At 47.4% G+C, this 15083-nt stretch overlaps 1 protein-coding gene across 1 annotated transcript in view; it reads left to right on the top strand.

The window, feature by feature from the left end:
- The window catches only part of ap4b1 (adaptor related protein complex 4 subunit beta 1), a 41241-nt gene extending 30761 nt beyond the window's left edge, over window positions 1-10480 (top strand). The window contains exons 7-15 of the mRNA XM_055891117.1: window positions 1558-1656; window positions 2265-2376; window positions 2457-2540; window positions 3166-3269; window positions 3592-3799; window positions 8489-8806; window positions 8913-9013; window positions 9431-9721; window positions 9788-10480. Of these exons, the coding sequence (XP_055747092.1) occupies window positions 1558-1656; window positions 2265-2376; window positions 2457-2540; window positions 3166-3269; window positions 3592-3799; window positions 8489-8806; window positions 8913-9013; window positions 9431-9721; window positions 9788-9970 (1500 nt within the window). The 3' untranslated portion in view covers window positions 9971-10480. The remainder of the gene's footprint in view (window positions 1-1557; window positions 1657-2264; window positions 2377-2456; window positions 2541-3165; window positions 3270-3591; window positions 3800-8488; window positions 8807-8912; window positions 9014-9430; window positions 9722-9787) is intronic.
- The last annotated feature ends 4603 nt before the right edge of the window (window positions 10481-15083 follow it).

Raw genomic sequence — 15083 nt, 5'->3', positions numbered from 1 at the left:
AGTGTGTGTAATGTTTATGATCAGTGTGTGTAATGTTTATAATCAGTGTGTGTAATGTTTATAATCAGTGTGTGTAATGTTTATAATCAGTGTGTGTAATGTTTATAATCAGTGTGTGTAATGTTTATAATCAGTGTGTGTAATGTTTATAATCAGTGTGTGTAATGTTTATGATCAGTGTGTGTAATGTTTATAATCAGTGTGTGTAATGTTTATAATCAGTGTGTGTAATGTTTATAATCAGTGTGTGTAATGTTTATAATCAGTGTGTGTAATGTTTATAATCAGTGTGTGTAATGTTTATAATCAGTGTGTGTAATGTTTATAATCAGTGTGTGTAATGTTTATGATCAGTGTGTGTAATGTTTATGATCAGTGTGTGTAATGTTTATAATCAGTGTGTGTAATGTTTATAATCAGTGTGTGTAATGTTTATAATCAGTGTGTGTAATGTTTATAATCAGTGTGTGTAATGTTTATGATCAGTGTGTGTAATGTTTATAATCAGTGTGTGTAATGTTTATGATCAGTGTGTGTAATGTTTATAATCAGTGTGTGTAATGTTTGTAATCAGTGTGTGTAATGTTTGTAATCAGTGTGTGTAATGTTTGTAATCAGTGTGTGTAATGTTTGTAATCAGTGTGTGTAATGTTTATAATCGGTGTAATGTTTATAATCAGTGTGTGTAATGTTTATGATCAGTGTGTGTAATGTTTATGATCAGTGTGTGTAATGTTTATAATCAGTGTGTGTAATGTTTATAATCAGTGTGTGTAATGTTTATGATCAGTGTGTGTAATGTTTATGATCAGTGTGTGTAATGTTTATAATCAGTGTGTGTAATGTTTATGATCAGTGTGTGTAATGTTTATGATCAGTGTGTGTAATGTTTATGATCAGTGTGTGTAATGTTTATGATCAGTGTGTGTAATGTTTATGATCAGTGTGTGTAATGTTTATGATCAGTGTGTGTAATGTTTATGATCAGTGTGTGTAATGTTTATAATCAGTGTGTGTAATGTTTATAATCAGTGTGTGTAATGTTTATAATCAGTGTGTGTAATGTTTATAATCAGTGTGTGTAATGTTTATAATCAGTGTGTGTAATGTTTATAATCAGTGTGTAATGTTTATAATCAGTGTGTAATGTTTATAATCAGTGTGTGTAATGTTTGTAATCAGTGTGTGTAATGTTTATAATCAGTGTGTGTAATGTTTATGATCAGTGTGTGTAATGTTTATGATCAGTGTGTGTAATGTTTATGATCAGTGTGTGTAATGTTTATGATCAGTGTGTGTAATGTTTATAATCAGTGTGTGTAATGTTTATAATCAGTGTGTGTAATGTTTATAATCAGTGTGTGTAATGTTTATAATCAGTGTGTGTAATGTTTGTAATCAGTGTGTGTAATGTTTGTAATCAGTGTGTGTAATGTTTGTAATCAGTGTGTGTAATGTTTGTAATCAGTGTGTGTAATGTTTGTAATCAGTGTGTGTAATGTTTGTAATCAGTGTGTGTAATGTTTATGATCAGTGTGTGTAATGTTTGTGTTCCAGCTGCTGCTCCGTTCTGAGCCTGGTCTGATGGGGGACCACTACAAGCGCTTCTTCTGCGGCTATGCTGAACCACCTTACATCAAACAGAACAAGATGCAGGTAGGGCTATGCTGATTATTACATCTAACAGTGTAATTGACTAATCAATAAGGGAGTGAATAATTGATTATTTGGTTGTTTTTCTAAACAGTTGAATGCACTGATTTGCTCTGGATAAGAGCAGCTGATGAACGTAGCTATTCAGGTCCTGGTTGAGTTGGTGATGAATGTAAACGTAGCTATTCAGGTCCTGGTTGAGTTGGTGATGAATGTAAACGTAGCTATTCAGGTCCTGGTTGAGTTGGTGATGAATGTAAACGTAGCTATTCAGGTCCTGGTTGAGTTGGTGAATGATGATGTAATTGTGTCTAGGGTGATTAATTGATTGATTGATTGTCAGGTCCTGGTTGAGTTGGTGAATGATGATGTAACTGTGTCTAGGGTGATTAATTGATTGATTGTCAGGTCCTGGTTGAGTTGGTGAATGATGATGTAACTGTGTCGAGGGTGATTAATTGATTGATTGATTGTCAGGTCCTGGTTGAGTTGGTGAATGATGAGGTAACTGTCGAGGGTGATTAATTGATTGATTGTCAGGTCCTGGTTGAGTTGGTGAATGATGAGGTAACTGTCGAGGGTGATTAATTGATTGATTGATTGATTGTCAGGTCCTGGTTGAGTTGGTGAATGACGACAACGTGGCGATGGTTCTGGACGAGCTGAGGGGATACTGTACTGACGTGAACACTGAGACCTCACAGACTGCTATCAACGCTATAGGTACACAACGCAGACCACAGGAGGATGGTGGCCTCTTAATTGGGGAGGACGGGCTCATTGTAATGGCTGTCTCTCTGCAGGTAGTATAGGGAGGAGCTACACTGACAGGTGTCTGGCCATCCTCACGGGACTACTGGGACTGAAGCAAGAACTCATCACCTCTGGTACACACAGACAGACACACACACCATACACCACACACCACACACCACACACACACAGACACTATACAAACAAAACTCACACACCACACACCACACACACACACACACACACACACACACACACACACACACACACACACACACACACACACACACACACACACACACACACACACACACAGACACTATAAAAACAAAACTCACACACACACACACACACACACACACACACACACACACACACACACACACACACAGACACACACACACAGACACTATACAAACAAAACTCACACACACACACACACAGACACACACACACCAGACACACACACACCAGACACACACACACACACACACACACACACACACACACACACACACACACACACCACACACAGACACTATACAAACAAAACACACACACACACACACACACACACACACACACACACTATACAAACAAAACTCACACACACATATTTACACAAGCCACAAATGAACTGTTCTGTACATTAATTTACTTTGAAATGTGTCAAATGATCCCATAAGGGATGCATCGCAAAGGGCCAATTGACACAAAAATAAAATGTAATTCACCCATGAATTTATCCATTCTCTCCAGCCGTGCTCCAGACTCTGAGGGACTTGGTGTGGGTGTGTCCTCAGTGTGGAGACGCTGTGTGTTCAGCTCTGGAAGGATGGGAGGACAATATACAGGACAGTCAGGTAGGTGTCTGCCTGCCCGCCTGTCTGTCTGCCTGTCTGTCTGTCTGCCATTCTGTCTGTCTGTTTGTCCATCTGTCTGCCTGCCCGTCTGTCTGTCTGCCATTCTGCCTGTCTGTTTGTCCATCTGTCTGCCTGTCTGTCTGCCTGTCTGTTTGTCCATCTGTCTGTCTGTTTATCTGTCTGTCTGTCCATCTGTCTGCCATTCTGTCTGTCCGTGTGTATGTGTGTATGTGTGTGTGTGGGGGGCTGCTGGGTGTCTACGGGGACAGGGTGGGTTAGGCTTAGGGGGAGTTGTAATGTATTTTGTGTGTGTGTGTGTTAGGGTCGTGGGGCCTTGCTGTGGCTGCTGGGTGTCTACGGGGACAGGGTGAGTGGCGCCCCCTATCTGCTGGAGGACTGTATAGACGGGGTGAGGAGTGAGGTGTCAGCGGAGGTCAAGACAGAGCTGCTCACTGCAACTCTACGGCTGTTCCTGTCCAGACCTGCTGAGACTCAGGATATGATGGGACGCCTGCTGCTCTACTGTATAGGTAAACACACTGCATAGAACCCGCTATTCCTGGACGTTATACTGTGTCTTACCATATACCGGTACTGATGCACGGACCGGTTTGGGTTTTTACTTCACCTTGTAGAACGATATTTGAATGTTTGATTTGTTAAATACGATGCACTGTGTGTAATGTCTGTTTTTTATAGTTTGCTTCGCTACTAGAGTCATCTCTCTCTCCATGCCGCTTTCCACACAGACCTAGCCCCGCCCCCTGTCACTCAAGGACTGCTTGTGTTGTTCCTCGACCACGAGACGCGTTCAGTCCGTCAGCGTTCAGTCCGTCAGCGTTCAGTCCGTCAGCGTTCAGTCCGTCAGCGTTCAGTCGGTTCAGTCCGTCAGCGTTCAGTCGGTTCAGTCCGTCAGCGTTCAGTCCGTCAGCGTTCAGTCCGTCAGCGTTCAGTCCGTCAGCGCTCAGTCGGTTCAGTCCGTCAGCGTTCAGTCGGTTCAGTCCGTCAGCGTTCAGTCGGTTCAGTCCGTCAGCGTTCAGTCCGTCAGCTTTCAGTCCGTCAGCGTTCAGTCCGTCAGCGTTCAGTCGGTTCAGTCCGTCAGCGTTCAGTCGGTTCAGTCCGTCAGCGTTCAGTCCGTCAGCGTTCAGTCCGTCAGCTTTCAGTACGTCAGCGTTCAGTCCGTCAGCGTTCAGTCGGTTCAGTCCGTCAGCGTTCAGTCCGTCAGCGTTCAGTCCGTCAGCGTTCAGTCCGTCAGCTTTCAGTCCGTCAGCGTTCAGTCCGTCAGCGTTCAGTCGGTTCAGGCCGTCAGCGTTCAGTCGGTTCAGTCCGTCAGCGTTCAGTCGGTTCAGTCCGTCAGCGTTCAGTCGGTTCAGTCCGTCAGCGTTCAGTCCGTCAGCTTTCAGTCCGTCAGCGTTCAGTCCGTCAGCGTTCAGTCCGTCAGCGTTCAGTCCGTCAGCGTTCAGTCCGTCAGCGTTCAGTCCGTCAGCGTTCAGTCCGTCAGCGTTCAGTCCGTCAGCGTTCAGTCCGTCAGCGTTCAGTCGGTTCAGTCCGTCAGCGTTCAGTCGGTTCAGTCCGTCAGCGTTCAGTCGGTTCAGTCCGTCAGCGTTCAGTCCGTCAGCTTTCAGTCCGTCAGCGTTCAGTCCGTCAGCTTTCAGTCCGTCAGCTTTCAGTCCGTCAGCGTTCAGTCCGTCAGCGTTCAGTCGGTTCAGTCCGTCAGCGTTCAGTCGGTTCAGTCCGTCAGCGTTCAGTCGGTTCAGTCCGTCAGCGTTCAGTCGGTTCAGTCCGTCAGCGTTCAGTCCGTCAGCGTTCAGTCCGTCAGCGTTCAGTCCGTCAGCGTTCAGTCCGTCAGCGTTCAGTCCGTCAGCGTTCAGTCCGTCAGCTTTCAGTCCGTCAGCGTTCAGTCCGTCAGCGTTCAGTCGGTTCAGTCCGTCAGCGTTCAGTCGGTTCAGTCCGTCAGCGTTCAGTCGGTTCAGTCCGTCAGCGTTCAGTCCGTCAGCTTTCAGTCCGTCAGCGTTCAGTCCGTCAGCTTTCAGTCCGTCAGCTTTCAGTCCGTCAGCGTTCAGTCCGTCAGCGTTCAGTCGGTTCAGTCCGTCAGCGTTCAGTCGGTTCAGTCCGTCAGCGTTCAGTCGGTTCAGTCCGTCAGCTTTCAGTCCGTCAGCGTTCAGTCGGTTCAGTCCGTCAGCGTTCAGTCGGTTCAGTCCGTCAGCGTTCAGTCGGTTCAGTCCGTCAGCGTTCAGTCGGTTCAGTCCGTCAGCGTTCAGTCCGTCAGCTTTCAGTCCGTCAGCGTTCAGTCCGTCAGCTTTCAGTCCGTCAGCGTTCAGTCCGTCAGCGTTCAGTCGGTTCAGTCCGTCAGCGTTCAGTCGGTTCAGTCCGTCAGCGTTCAGTCGGTTCAGTCCGTCAGCTTTCAGTCCGTCAGCGTTCAGTCCGTCAGCTTTCAGTCCGTCAGCGTTCAGTCGGTTCAGTCCGTCAGCGTTCAGTCGGTTCAGTCCGTCAGCGTTCAGTCCGTCAGCTTTCAGTCCGTCAGCTTTCAGTCCGTCAGCTTTCAGTCCGTCAGCGTTCAGTCGGTTCAGTCCGTCAGCGTTCAGTCCGTCAGCTTTCAGTCCGTCAGCTTTCAGTCCGTCAGCGTTCAGTCCGTCAGCGTTCAGTCCGTCAGCGTTCAGTCCGTCAGCGTTCAGTCCGTCAGCGTTCAGTCCGTCAGCGTTCTATTCTATTCTATTCCAACTACAGAATTACAATGATCACTATATGTCCATGATGCCAGCAGTTCACTCAAGTGGTTTGATCTAATTCGCAAGTCAAATCGCAATTGCAACATTTGGTAAAAAAAACAAGGCCTATAAGTGTGGAAATTATCTCAAATGAGAGCAAGAAATGCTGAGATTTATGAAAGTGCTGAAAATTATTTTTATGTTGAATTAAACAGTATGAAACTATCAGAATGGAGAACGCCCCAATGAAATCACTTCGAATGTGTGTTGATACCCTGAGATCACTACTCACTACCCATAAAGCACCCTGGGATCACTACTCACTACTCATAAAGCACCCTGGGATCACTACTCACTACTCATAAAGCACCCTGGGATCACTACTCACTACCCATAAAGCACCCTGGGATCACTACTCACTACTCATAAAGCACCCTGGGATCACTACTCACTACTCATAAAGCACCCTGGGATCACTACTCACTACTCATAAAGCACCCTGGGATCACTCACTACTCACTACTCATAAAGCACCCTGGGATCACTCACTACCCATAAAGCACCCTGGGATCACTACTCACTACTCATAAAGCACCCTGGGATCACTACTCACTACTCATAAAGCACCCTGGGATCACTCACTACCCATAAAGCACCCTGGGATCACTACTCACTACTCATAAAGCACCCTGGGATCACTACTCACTACTCATAAAGCACCCTGGGATCACTCACTACCCATAAAGCACCCTGGGATCACTACTCACTACTCATAAAGCACCCTGAGATCACTCACTACCCATAAAGCACCCTGGGATCACTCACTACCCATAAAGCACCCTGGGATCACCCACTACCCATAAAGCACCCTGGGATCACCCACTACCCATAAAGCACCCTGGGATCACTACTCACTACTCATAAAGCACCCTGAGATCACTACTCACTACTCATAAAGCACCCTGGGATCACTACTCACTACTCATAAAGCACCCTGGGATCACTACTCACTACTCATAAAGCACCCTGGGATCACTACTCACTACTCATAAAGCACCCTGGGATCACTCACTACTCACTACTCATAAAGCACCCTGGGATCACTACTCACTACTCATAAAGCACCCTGGGATCACTACTCACTACCCATAAAGCACCCTGGGATCACTACTCACTACCCATAAAGCACCCTGGGATCACTACTCACTACTCATAAAGCACCCTGGGATCACTACTCACTACTCATAAAGCACCCTGGGATCACTCACTACTCACTACTCATAAAGCACCCTGGGATCACTCACTACCCATAAAGCACCCTGGGATCACTACTCACTACTCATAAAGCACCCTGGGATCACTACTCACTACTCATAAAGCACCCTGGGATCACTCACTACCCATAAAGCACCCTGGGATCACTACTCACTACTCATAAAGCACCCTGGGATCACTACTCACTACTCATAAAGCACCCTGGGATCACTCACTACCCATAAAGCACCCTGGGATCACCCACTACCCATAAAGCACCCTGGGATCACCCACTACCCATAAAGCACCCTGGGATCACTACTCACTACTCATAAAACACCCTGAGATCACTCACTACCCATAAAGCACCCTGGGATCACTCACTACCCATAAAGCACCCTGGGATCACTCACTACCCATAAAGCACCCTGGGATCACTACTCACTACTCATAAAGCACCCTGGGATCACTACTCACTACTCACAAAGCACCCTGGGATCACTCACTACTCATAAAGCACCCTGGGATCACTACTCACTACTCATAAAGCACCCTGGGATCACTCACTACCCATAAAGCACCCTGGGATCACTACTCACTACTCACAAAGCACCCTGGGATCACTCACTACTCATAAAGCACCCTGGGATCACCCACTACCCATAAAGCACCCTGGGATCACTACTCACTACTCATAAAGCACCCTGGGATCACTACTCACTACTCACAAAGCACCCTGGGATCACTCACTACCCATAAAGCACCCTGGGATCACTACTCACTACTCATAAAGCACCCTGGAATCACTCACTACTCATAAAGCACCCTGGAATCACTCACTACCCATAAAGCACCCTGGGATCACTCACTACTCATAAAGCACCCTGGAATCACTCACTACCCATAAACTACCCTGGGATCACTACTCACTACTCATAAAGCACCCTGGGATCACTACTCACTACTCATAAAGCACCCTGGGATCACTCACTACCCATAAAGCACCCTGGGATCACTCACTACCCATAAAGCACCCTGGGATCACTCACTACCCATAAAGCACCCTGGGATCACTCACTACTCATAGAGAAAATTAAGAACTTTTTTAAAATTCAAAAATAAAAATACCGTCACGCCAACAGATTTTTTTTTTAAATTCTGTGATATATTTATGTCGCCAAGCCCTAACATACACCACATAGTTCATTAATATAGGAATATATTTGCTTCACATGAACAACTCTCTGTGTGTTTCAGAGGAGGAGGCGGACATGTGTGTGCGTGACCAGGCTCTGCTGTACTACCGGCTGTTGCATTGTGGGATTGAGGAGGTCCGTCGGGTCCTCCAGGGTGGGCGACGGTCAGACCCCTCTCTGGGGCCTCTGATTGGACGGCCCCCTGAGCCCATCAGCCAATGGGCATCCAGCTTCAATACCTTGGAGCCTCTAACCCTCGGAGCCTCTACTGTGGGGAACTCTGACCCCGCGACACCCAACCCCTCCGCACTGACCCCCAACACCGTGACCTCTAATGCTGAAGCCATGACCCCTACACCAGGAGACCCTCACCTTCCAGGTGATAATCAGTCTGCTGCTGGGAAAAACATGTTTTGACATTCACCACCAATGGCTGTGCGTATGTCATCTTTTCCTAAACATCTCTCTACCTCCCCCATCTCCAGACTGCAGTAGTGGAGCTCTGAGTCTGTCTGTGTCTCCAGCTCTGATCCCTGAGGAGTTTGAACGTCTGTGGTTGCAGCTGGAGAAGGAGGCGTGTCTGGAGGTCTGTGTGTACAGTAGTTGGTGTAAAAGGGGATATCAGAATAGTTGTAAGATACAGAAGCTAACATCGGCCAACACTCACTTGGTAACTCTGCAGCTCCTGCTAGTGACACACACAGAGAGACAGGAAGTGCCATTAACCGTCACAGTGCTTTAGTATTACACACAGAGAGACAGGAAGTTCCATTAACCGTCACAGTGCTTTAGTATTACACACAGAGAGACAGGAAGTTCCATCAACTGTCACAGTGCTTTAGTATTACACACAGAGAGACAGGAAGTTCCATCAACTGTCACAGTGCTTTAGTATTACACACACAGAGAGACAGGAAGTTCCATCAGGGGGTAACCGTTGGTTTCTGGTTTGGTTTTCTCTAGGTGTTTGTGACTATTTATTTATTTATTTGTTATTTTCTAGGTGTGTGTGGCGTGTCCTGTTCCCCGCTGTTCCCCGGAGAGCCTGCAGGTGGCGCTACAGCTGGTCAACATCCAGACGCTGGCTTTCACCCCCCCAAACACACACCCCTGGAGGGTGTACCTCTACACACACACCTCACACTTCTCTACAAAGACACCACACACACTCATACTGGCAGAACTACGACACACTGGAGGGGAGGGAGAGAGAGAGGGGGAGGGAGAGGGAGAGGGAGAGGGAGAGGGGGAGGAAGAGGGAGAGAGAGAGGAAGAGGGGGAGGGAGAGAAAGAGGTGGAGGGGGAGGGAGAGAAAGAGGTGGAGGGGGAGGGAGAGAAAGAGGTGGAGGGGGAGGGAGAGAAAGAGGTGGAGGTGGAGGGAAAGGAAGGGGTGGAGGGAGAGAGAGAGGAAGAGGGGGAGGGAGAGAAGGAAGAAGGCTTGCTAGTGGTAATGAGACAGCATCCAGGAGACCAGACAGCTCTGAGAGGATTCCTGTCTGTTCTCACTACTGTTCTACACACACTGTCCACACACACAGCCTGAACACACACACTCACACAGCCTGAACACACACACACACACACACACACACACACATACACACACACACACACACACACACACACAGCCTGAACATACACACACACACTCACACAGCCTGAACACACACACACAGCCTGAACACACACTCATACAGCCTGAACATTTACTCACACACACTCACACAGCCTGAACATTTACTCACACACACTCACACAGCCTGAACACACACACACACACACACACACTCACACAGCCTGAACACACACACACACACACACACACTCACACAGCCTGAACACACACACACACACAGCCTGAACACACACACACACACACTCACACAGCCTGAACACACACACACACACAGCCTGAACACACACACACACACACAGCCTGAACACACACACACACACAGCCTGAACACACACTCACACAGCCTGAACACACACACCTGAGGCAACATTGATGTGTTTCTTGTAAAAACAATAAAGGTGATGGAATTTGATATAATCTTTGGGTGTTTGTGTGTGTAAAGTAACTGTTACCATGTCATGTGCCAGGGATCATCAACCAGATTCAGCCGTGGGAAACCCTGCCAGACTGCCCAGTTCACTCCCAGACTAGAGAAGGTCTATAGAGACAGAAACCCTGCCAGACTGCCCAGTTCACTCCCAGACTAGAGAAGGTCTATGGAGACAACTGGCCAGACTGCCCAGTTCACTCCCAGACTAGAGAAGGTCTATAGAGACAGAAACCCTGCCAGACAGCCCAGTTCACTCCCAGACTAGAGAAGGTCTATAGAGACAACTGGCCAGACTGCCCAGTTCACTCTCAGACTAGAGAAGGTCTATAGAGACAACTGGCCAGACTGCCCAGTTCACTCTCAGACTAGAGAAGGTCTATAGAGACAGAAACCCTGCCAGACTGCCCAGTTCACTCTCAGACTAGAGAAGGTCTATAGAGACAACTGGCCAGACTAGAGAAGGTTTATGGAGACAACTAGCCAGACTAGAGAAGGTCTATGGAGACAACTAGTCAGACTAGAGAAGGTCTATGGAGACAACTAGTCAGACTAGAGAAGGTCTATGGAGACAACTGGCCAGACTAGAGAAGGTCAATAGAGACAACTAGTCAGACTAGAGAAGGTCTGTGGAGACAACTAGTCAGACTAGAGAAGGTCTATAGAGACAACTAGTCAGACTAGAGAAGGTCTATAGAGACAACTAGTCAGGCTATTTTATTTATTTTTATTTCTCCTTTATTTAACCAGGTAGGCTAGTTGAGAACAAGTTCTCATTTGCAACTGCGACCTGGCCAAGATAAAGCATAGCAGTGTGAACAGACAACAACACAGAGTTACACATGGAATAAACAATAAACAAGTCAATAACATGGTAGAAAAAAGAGAATCTATATACAATGTGTGCAAAAGGCATGAGGTAGGCAATAAATCGAGTAATTACAATTTAGCAGATTAACACTGGAGTGATAAATCATCAGATGATCATGTGCAAGAAGAGATACTGGTGTGCAAAAGAGCAGAAAAGTAAATAAATAAAAGCAGTATGGGGGGTGAGGTAGGTAAATTGGGTGGGTAGTTTACAGATGGACTATGTACAGCTGCAGCGATCGGTTAGCTGCTCAGATAGCAGATGTTTAAAGTTGTTGAGGGAGATAAAAGTCTCCAACTTCAGAGATTTTTGCAATTCGTTCCAGTCGCAGGCAGCAGAGAACTGGAAGGAAAGGCGTCCAAATGAGGTTTTGGCTTTAGGGATGACCAGTGAGATACACCTGCTGGAGCGCGTGCTACGGGTGGGTGTTGCCATCGTGACCAGTGAACTGAGATAAGGCGGCGCTTTACCTAGCATAGACTTGTAGATGACCTGGAGCCAGTGGGTCTGACGACGAACATGTAGCGAGGGCCAGACTAGAGAAGGTCTATAGAGACAACTAGTCAGACTAGAGAAGGTCTATAGAGACAACTAGTCAGACTAGAGAAGGTCTATAGAGACAACTAGTCAGACTAGAGAAGGTCTATAGAGACAACTAGTCAGACTAGAGAAGGTCTATAGAGACAACTAGTCAGACTAGAGAAGGTCTATAGAGACAACTAGTCAGACTAGAGAAGGTCTATAGAGACAACTAGTCAGGCTAGAGAAGGTCTATAGAGACAACTAGTCAGACTAGAGAAGGTCTATAGAGACAACTAGTCAGCCTAGAGAAGGTCTATAGAGACAACTAGTCAGACTAGAGAAGGTCTATAGAGACAACTAGTCAGACTAGAGAAGGTCAATAGAGACAACTAGTCAGACTAGAGAAGGTCTATAGAGACAACTAGTCAGACTAGAGAAGGTCAATAGAGACAACTAGTCAGACTAGAGAAGGTCTATAGAGACAACTAGTCAGACTAGAGAAGGTCTATAAAGACAACTAGCCTGGAATCCACAACCTGTTTCACCTAACATTCCAATCCTTTTTCTCTGTAATTGCTAAAGTGGAAAGGAGTGGAATTATAGCAGAAACAGACTGGTTCCCAGGCTATAGGTCAACCTATTGGACAGACTGGTTCCCAGGCTATAGGGGGTTTCCTATTGGACAGACTGGTTCCCAGGCTATAGGTCAACCTATTGGACAGACTGGTTCCCAGGCTATAGGTCAACCTATTGGACAGACTGGTTCCCAGGCTATATGGGGTTTCCTATTGGACAGACTGGTTCCCAGGCTATAGGTCAACCTATTGGACAGACTGGTTCCCAGGCTATAGGTCAACCTATTGGACAGACTGGTTCCCAGGCTATATGGGGTTTCCTATTGGACAGACTGGTTCCCAGGCTATAGGTCAACCTATTGGACAGACTGGTTCCCAGGCTATAGGGGGTTTCCTATTGGACAGACTGGTTCCCAGGCTATAGGTCAGCCTATTGGGCAGACTGGTTCCCAGGCTATAGGTCAACCTATTGGACAGACTGGTTCCCAGGCTATAGGTCAACCTATTGGACAGACTGGTTCCCAGACTATAGGTCAACCTATTGGACAGACTGGTTCCCAGGCTATAGGTCAACCTATTGGACAGACTGGTTCCCAGGCTATAGGTCAGCCTATTGGACAGACTGGTTCCCAGGCTATAGGGAGTTTCCTATTGGACAGACTGGTTTCCAGGCTATAGGTCAACCTATTGGACAGACTGGTTCCCAGGCTATATGGGGTTTCCTATTGGACAGACTGGTTCCCAGGCTATAGGTCAACCTATTGGACAGACTGGTTCCCAGGCTATAGGTCAACCTATTGGACAGACTGGTTCCCAGGCTATATGGGGTTTCCTATTGGACAGACTGGTTCCCAGGCTATAGGTCAACCTATTGGACAGACTGGTTCCCAGGCTATAGGTCAACCTATTGGACAGACTGGTTCCCAGGCTATAGGTCAACCTATTGGACAGACTGGTTCCCAGGCTATAGGTAAACCTATTGGACAGACTGGTTCCCAGGCTATAGGTCAACCTATTGGACAGACTGGTTCCCAGGCTATAGGTCAACCTATTGGACAGACTGGTTCCCAGGCTATAGGTCAACCTATTGGACAGACTGGTTCCCAGGCTATAGGTCAACCTATTGGACAGACTGGTTCCCAGGCTATAGGGGGTTTCCTATTGGACAGACTGGTTCCCAGGCTATAGGGGGTTTCCTATTGGACAGACTGGTTCCCAGGCTATAGGTCAACCTATTGGACAGACTGGTTCCCAGGCTATAGGGGGTTTCCTATTGGACAGACTGGTTCCCAGGCTATAGGTCAGCCTATTGGGCAGACTGGTTCCCAGGCTATAGGTCAACCTATTGGACAGACTGGTTCCCAGGCTATAGGTCAACCTATTGGACAGACTGGTTCCCAGGCTATAGGTCAGCCTATTGGACAGACTGGTTCCCAGGCTATAGGGAGTTTCCTATTGGACAGACTGGTTCCCAGGCTATAGGTCAGCCTATTGGACAGACTGGTTCCCAGGCTATAGGTCAACCTATTGGACAGACTGGTTCCCAGACTATAGGTCAACCTATTGGACAGACTGGTTCCCAGGCTATGGGTCAACCTATTGGACAGACTGGTTCCCAGGCTATAGGTCAGCCTATTGGACAGACTGGTTCCCAGGCTATAGGGGGTTTCCTATTGGACAGACTGGTTCCCAGGCTATAGGTCAACCTATTGGACAGACTGGTTCCCAGGCTATAGGGGGTTTCCTATTGGACAGACTGGTTCCCAGGCTATAGGGGGTTTCCTATTGGACATACTAGTTCCCAGGCTATAGGGCAGCCTATTGGACAGACTGGTTCCCAGGCTATAGGGGGTTTCCTATTGGACAGACTGGTTCCCAGGCTATAGGGGGTTTCCTATTGGACAGACTGGTTCCCAGGCTATAGGTCAACCTATTGGACAGACTGGTTCCCAGGCTATAGGTCAACCTATTGGACAGACTGGTTCCCAGACTATAGGTCAACCTATTGGACAGACTGGTTCCCAGGCTATAGGTCAACCTATTGGACAGACTGGTTCCCAGGCTATAGGTCAGCCTATTGGACAGACTGGTTCCCAGGCTATAGGGAGTTTCCTATTGGACAGACTGGTTCCCAGGCTATAGGTCAGCCTATTGGACAGACTGGTTCCCAGGCTATAGGTCAACCTATTGGACAGACTGGTTCCCAGACTATAGGTCAACCTATTGGACAGACTGGTTCCCAGGCTATGGGTCAACCTATTGGACAGACTGGTTCCCAGGCTATAGGTCAGCCTATTGGACAGACTGGTTCCCAGGCTGTAGGGGGTTTCCTATTGGACAGACTGGTTCCCAGGCTATAGGTCAACCTATTGGACAGACTGGTTCCCATGCTATAGGGGGTTTCCTATTGGACAGACTGGTTCCCAGGCTATAGGGGGTTTCCTATTGGACATACTAGTTCCCAGGCTATAGGGCAGCCTATTGGACAGACTGGTTCCCAGGCTATAGGGGGTTTCCTATTGGACAGACTGGTTCCCAGGCTATAGGGGGTTTCCTATTGGACAGACTGGTTCCCAGGCTATAGGTCAACCTATTGGACAGACTGGTTCCCAGGCTATAGGTCAA

Source organism: Salvelinus fontinalis, chromosome 31 (assembly GCF_029448725.1).
Source record: "Salvelinus fontinalis isolate EN_2023a chromosome 31, ASM2944872v1, whole genome shotgun sequence".
Classification (NCBI taxonomy): Eukaryota; Metazoa; Chordata; class Actinopteri; order Salmoniformes; family Salmonidae; genus Salvelinus; species Salvelinus fontinalis.
This window is presented reverse-complemented; position numbering and strand designations above follow the sequence as displayed.